Raw genomic sequence first — 6,565 nt, forward strand, 5'->3', positions numbered from 1 at the left:
TGATATTACAAAGTAATCAACAAAGATCAAGAACTACCTACAATATCTGTGTCACATTTTCTGGTTTTCATTGCATCTAGTCTTTGTCAAAAGTGAAACTGACAGCCCTAGAGTGAAGCTCTGCATCACCAAAGAGATACTGCACAAGCAGCAGTGTCAACGTGCTTTGGTCCTGAGCTGGAGGGGCCCACATCTAAGGCCTCATCTACCCAGGGAGATACTCCTGATTAATTCCCCTTAGGCTCGTCTACCCTATGAAATTAGGTCAGTATAACTATGTTGCTTGGGGGTGTGAAAAATCCACAGCCCTGAGCGACACAGTTAAATTGACCTAACCCTGGTGTAGACAGCACTAGCTGGATGGGAGAATTCTTCTGTCAACCTAGCTACTGCCTCTCAAGGAGGTGGATTACCTACGCCAGCAGGAGAACCCTTCTTGTTGGCATATGTAGCGTCTTCACTGAAGCGCTACACAGCACAGCTGTGTCACTGTAGCGGTTTATGTGTAGACAAGCCTTTATTCCAAAATAAGTGTGCCTTATTCCAAATTAGCTTAGTCCACATTATTAGACTAATTCAGATAAGGCATGCTTATTCTGGAATAAGAGTGTTCATATACAGGGTTAATCAGAAACAGAGAATAATCCACTTTAAATACCCACCCTACCTTATTCCGGATTTTCATGTGGAGAGAAACACTAAGGGTAAGAGGAAAAAGCGTAGTCCTTGGCCTCTATTGCTGAAATTGTCAACGATAGTGGGCAGATGCCTGTCTAGTGTGATCTGGACAAAGACAACCACACAGACAAAGCAGTAACAACTTTCAGTCCCTCCTAACCTGGGTTGTAATTGAACCAGTCACCTAGAAATAAAAGGCTTCAGAGCCCATTATTTTCCAGGGGTGTGGGCAAGTGAGGGACTAGCTGGAGTGGCTTGGAAGATGAAGAAGTTAAGATGGGTTGCCCTTTAACAACACATGCCAGCATTAAAGGCTGTGTTTTCCAAAAGGGGGCTCAAGTTTAAGAAATTCAGGAAATGGTGCTATCGTAACACCACAAACCATCGTACAGTAAAAGCTGTGTTATCCAGCATTTTACCAACCATAAAGCTCTAGAAACCAGCATCTCTGATATCTCCATTAAAAGTCTGGTTGGCACGGGACTGGCAGGCTCTCTACCTGGCTCCCCGGAAGTGGCGACATGTCCCTCCTGCTCCTAGGCGGAGGAACGGCCACAGGGGCTGCATGCATTGCCCCCGCCCCGCATGCCGGCTCCGCAGGTCCCACTGGCTGGGGACCACAGCCAATGGGAGTTGCGGGGACAGCGTCTGCGGGCAGAGGCAGCACACAGAGCCTCCTGGCCACGCCTCCACCTAGGAACAGCAGGGACATGTCGTCACTTGCGGGGAGCTACCCAAGCTGAGCGCTGCCCAGATCCGGCACCCTGAAATCACTCCTGCACCCCAACGCCCTGCCCCAAGCCCCCTCCCACACCCATACTTTCTCCCAGAGTCCACACCCTGCACACACACACCCCGTGCCCCAACCCCCTCCCTCCATTAGTTAACTGGAATTTTTGACTAACCAGCACCCCCCATTCCCCCACCATGCCAGGTGATAAAACTTTTCCTGTATTTTCATGCTCTTCTTTCTAAAGAATCTTCCAAAGAAGAAACTTCCAGCTTGACAGACCTGTTTGTATTTTGCTTAGAAAAGCAAACACACTACTTTGTTCTTTTAAATCACCTGGTACCATCTCTCCTCTCTGTCTTAAAGGACAGGGCAATTTGGCCAATGCCAGCATGTGTATTGCAAACACAAGCTCATGAAGTTTTTCTGCACTAGGTTTTTCTTCAGTTTCCCACCATTGTAGCTACATTAAATGGTAGCAAAAGTGAAAGTGCAAGTTTAGACCAGGGTGAGACAAGAGTGTGCAGTTTACAAGAGCATTCAGAAGCTGGGAATGGGTGACAGGGGATGGAACACTTCATGATTACCTATTGTTCATTCCCTCTGGGGCACCTGGCATTGGCCACTGTCAGAAGACAGGATACTGGACTAGATGGACCTTTGGTCTGACCCAGTATGGCCATTCTTATGTTCACATTGTTGACTCCCACCACAGATCATTTTAGATTTTGACAGGGTGGATACAAATCGATTGTGGGGGGGGGGGAAACAGATTTTATAGTTTAGATAAAATATAACAATGTTTTTCTTTAAATATGAATGTTTAAAACGAATCTGAATTTAATACATATTAAGGCGAAAACCTATAATCTCTTAAAACATTTATCTAATATATATATATATGTTGAATCCATGAACCCCTATCAAAACTTGAGTTAAAGACTGCTTTTTTATATGAAGAAAGAATCAGGGCAAAAACATAACTTTGGAGGTCAACCTTTACAAATAAGGCACAACAGATCATAACTGTGTGCCAACAGCTTTATTTAACAAGCTGTGTTAAGGGCTTGTTTAAATAAAAATAAATTTGATATGTTGTTTTGTGTGTTTAATTAAATCCCAGTTACCATCCTAATGCTGTTTGACACAAATCATGAGCAAAAAGTTAATTATCTAGTAAATAAGCAGTATGTCATTCACCTTTTTCTAAAAAGTTAAAAATGTAAAATTAATAAAAATCTGAAAATATCAAACTATATATGACTGCTTAAATAAGTGCATATATTTATAGCGTACCTTCCTAGGTAGCAAAAAGATGTACCAAATCTAGTGTAAAGGCTCTATTTAGTTGTAAATCAGCATGTTTTAATTGTTACCCTTCTTAACAAAATAACTGAAGTACAAATGGAAAAGTTTCTTAACATTTATAAGTTAAATTGAGCTTTTTCACTTGGTGATTTAAAACAATCCATCCTGGGTTTTGAAGTTTAGCTCTGTGAGGAAAAGGACAAGAGACTTTTTAAAATGGAGGCCTAGGACTCCAATAGTTAGGGTCCTCCCAAATTCCTGGTTCACTTTGGTCAATTTCACGGCTACCGGATCTTAAAAATCAGTGAGTTTCACGATTTCAGGTGTTTATATCTGAAATTTCATGGTGGTGTAACCGTGGGGGGATCCCAAAGCTGTTGTAGGGAGGTTGCAAGATTGCCATACTTACTTCTGTTCTGCCCTGAGAGCCCAGCTCTGAAGGCAGCAGCTGCGGAGTTTAACATAATTCGGAACCCCCTTGTGCAATTAACTTCAAATCGGTCAGAAAAATTCTACCTCCACTCTCAAAATTAGGTTAGATCGGAGGCTATAGTCCTTTGTTTGGAGATTTGAGAAAGGGGCCCAAACTCAAGGTTACAATGAAAACTCAGTTGGAACTATATCTTTGGAGTGGCTACTGCAGTGAACACAAAGAACCAAGCAAGTCTCACACTGCTACTTTTGGCACGTGTTGTCCCACTTCAAACTGAAAGCAACAAGATGTGATCCTCCAGTCTTGGTTGTTTCCATACATAGTTAAAAAAAACAAACAAGGAGGCAACATCTCCATGTCCTGCAGAGAGGGTGGGGGAAACTCCGCATGACTGGACTTTAAGGAGGAAAGGGTGGAACAAGTTTCAGAAACAGTCATCCCCTTTATGTATGCAGGGAGAAGCCAGTAATTGAGTAATATGCCAGAGGGTAAATAGTAACATGTGCCACTCTGGAATGTGGATAGCCCCCTAATAACCATGCCAAGTCTTTAAGTGGTTTTAGTTGTATTGTGGGGAGGAAGCGCACTCTCCACGTCCAAGCTACCAAGCCATTTTTAATATCCAACTACTATCTTCATTCTACCTAAGGAAAGCTGTACTCTGCTTCCTCTGGAGCCTGACAATGCTGCTCCTGAGGTGCCTGCAGGTGTTTGTTGGACAGAGAACCAAGATCCCCTTAAATCCTTGAGGAGAGGGTTGCTGAATTCAGGACCAGCGTTTGCATCCTCCTGTGGCACAGCAATAAGATCACGAGATAAGGCAATTGTCATTTGAAACAGAGGGGACAACTACTGGTCTAAGCCAGTTTGCTAATTAGTCAAAGAATAGAAAATCTTAAAATCCACACTACAGGACAGTCAAAGGGTTAATGGCCATCACTTGTCCCAAAGGCTGTGCCTGTCTACACTACCACTTTACAGTGCTGCAACTTTATTTCACCCCCCCTCAGCGCTGCAAGTTTCAGCGATGTAAAAGTGTCAGTACAGACCGTGCTACAGCGCTGATAGCTCCTCCCCTCATGGGGGTGGTTTTATTACAGCGCTGGGGGAGCTCTCCCCCAGCTACACAGCCGCGGCAGCACTTTAACGTTGTTAGTGAAGACATACCCTTAGACTTTTTTTTGATAAAGTGGCAGCAACAGTAGGAGCACTAGTGTAGACAGCATTTTTACTGCTTTGTTAATGCTGCTTAGAACAGTTCTAGATGACAAAGATGTTAGTGCCCTGTCTACACTAGAGCTTCCACCATTGCTACCACTCTGGGAGATTTCCCAAAGTAGTTTAGTGCAGACAAATCCGTAAGTGATGGACAAGAGGAAGAGGAGAAGGTAGAAAGATTATAAAGCCTGTGCAGTAAATGCTAAACAAAAGGATACATACACAGATCACAAAGGGTTGAGTGATTGTTTGGAATGTAAACTAAAGGTCTTTTTAAAAAGTTAACTTGCACTACAGCCACAGGCTATAGAGAGGTGTTTGGTTTGGCATGTTATTAGGAGACCCAACCCAATTCCTATCGAAAGAGGATGGCACTCAGTAACACCCCACCCAGTGATACTGCAAGAATTAGGCCTTGGCTACACTCGAAACTCCAACGCGCTCCCACGGCAGCGCTTTGAAGGGCGAGTGTGGTCGCGCGCCAGGACTGGGAGAGAGCTCCCCCAGCACTGCAGGTACTCCACCTCCACGAGGGGATTAGCTCCCAGCGCTGGGGCACTGTTTACACTGGTGCTTTACAGCGCTGTAACTTGCTGCGCTCAGGGGGGTGTTTTTCCACACCCCGATGGAGAAAGTTGCAGTGCTGTAAAACGCCAGTGTAGCCATAGCCTTAGTGTCTGTGAAGTGCTCTGAAGATGCAACATGGAGATCTGTATGAGTGCTAAGTATCTGCCCCTTTGTCTCCCAGGGGTGGCTAGCTGCCACAACCCCATTTTTACTATTACAAGCCTCCATCACCAGGTTTAGCAATAGCATTCAGAGCTCCTTCCAGCTCCTGTCAACACCATTCCTGGTCCAGCTCGAGTTAATAAAGAGAAGGGACCAGGACTTCCAGGGTGCGGAGGTGTCTGTCACCGCTGTTTTAACAGTGACAAACCCCTTCACACCCCGGTAAACAGAGAAAGGACTAGGGGAATCTTTGCCTTGGCTTCCCAGGGATGGAGCCTCTTCCTAAAACAAGCCTGATGCTAAGGCGTGCTGTGGGAGGTCCCAAAAGCAAAAGTAGGGTCCCAAAGCACCCCGACGAGCGGTCTCTGCACACAGCCCAGAGCAGCGCGGGGGACGCTGGAAGCACCTCGCCGAGCATCCCCCAGCACCGGCCCCTGCGCATCCCCAGCCAGAGCCCCACAAGTGCTTGCAAACCCCAGCCCCCCTTACAGAGGCGACCCCCCGCCCAAGAAAGGGGGGGGGGTCTCACCTCGGCCCCCAGGCTCTGGGGGCAGAGCCACGCGGGAGGGGGCGATTCAGCTCCCGCCCAGCTACCCCCCCACCCCCACATCCCCCCCCTACAGGGGCCTCGGCCCCCAGCGCCCCCCAGGTCTCCACACAGCGGGTCCCTCCTCCCTTCCCCCGCCCCTTGGGGGAGGTTACAGCCCCCCCGCTTCCCCCTCCCCCGCCGGGCCCCGCTTCGCCCCCCGCCGGGCCCCCCTTACCCGCGATGCCGGCGCTGCTGCTGCTGCTGCCCCCAGACTCGGGGCCGGCCGACGCCATCTTGGAGCTTCTCCCTGCTCCACTGGCCGCCGGCAGCTCCTCCCTCCCCCGGGGGCCCCTCACTTGGTGCCGCCCGCGGCCCAGGACCGCACCATTCGGGCTTAGGCGCGACCCTCCGACTTGGACTCGCCCGGCCGGCTCCAGACCGAACCACTCAGCGTGGATGGGAGGGGCGGCGAGGCCGGGCTGCGGCCACCGCCTGTTATTTCTAAACTCGGGGAGCTGGGCGCCTCTTGAGCTGGCTGCAGCGCATGCGCACGGAGGTGGGGGGGGGGCGAAGCTATAGTGGAAGCCGCCATGGGTCACATGACAGTGGAGCAGGCCACAAAAACAATGATAACCCCCTCCAGTATGATGTCAAGGGGTGGGCCTGGCACATCATGGTGATACCGGGATGTTGCCATGGTAACATAACATGGCTTGTCATGTCTTCATTTGTGTTGCCACGGTGCTCCGAGCTCACCCCGTTGTCATGGCGTCTTATGTCCTGACCTCATCGTCACATCATGTCCCTGTAGCACCCCATGTCCTGACCTCATCAGGTCATGGCACCGCGTGTCCTGACCTCATTGTGGCACCTCACCTCTCACCTGCCCGCGTTGCCAGAACATAGCATGTCCCGCCTTTTCCATCTCGTCCCAGCCCCA

At 48.7% G+C, this 6,565-nt stretch overlaps 1 protein-coding gene across 3 annotated transcripts in view; it reads right to left on the reverse strand.

The window, feature by feature from the left end:
* The window catches only part of PIP5K1A (phosphatidylinositol-4-phosphate 5-kinase type 1 alpha), a 40,435-nt gene extending 34,286 nt beyond the window's left edge, over nucleotides 1-6,149 (reverse strand). For all 3 annotated transcript variants that reach the window (XM_054010846.1, XM_054010845.1, XM_054010844.1), the window contains exon 1: nucleotides 5,861-6,149. In XM_054010846.1, coding sequence (XP_053866821.1) covers nucleotides 5,861-5,918 — 58 coding nt within the window. In that variant the 5' untranslated portion in view covers nucleotides 5,919-6,149. The remainder of the gene's footprint in view (nucleotides 1-5,860) is intronic.
* Nucleotides 6,150-6,565: the final 416 nt, after the last annotated feature.

The sequence above is a fragment of the Malaclemys terrapin genome, chromosome 21 (genome assembly GCF_027887155.1).
Source record: "Malaclemys terrapin pileata isolate rMalTer1 chromosome 21, rMalTer1.hap1, whole genome shotgun sequence".
Classification (NCBI taxonomy): domain Eukaryota; kingdom Metazoa; phylum Chordata; order Testudines; family Emydidae; genus Malaclemys; species Malaclemys terrapin.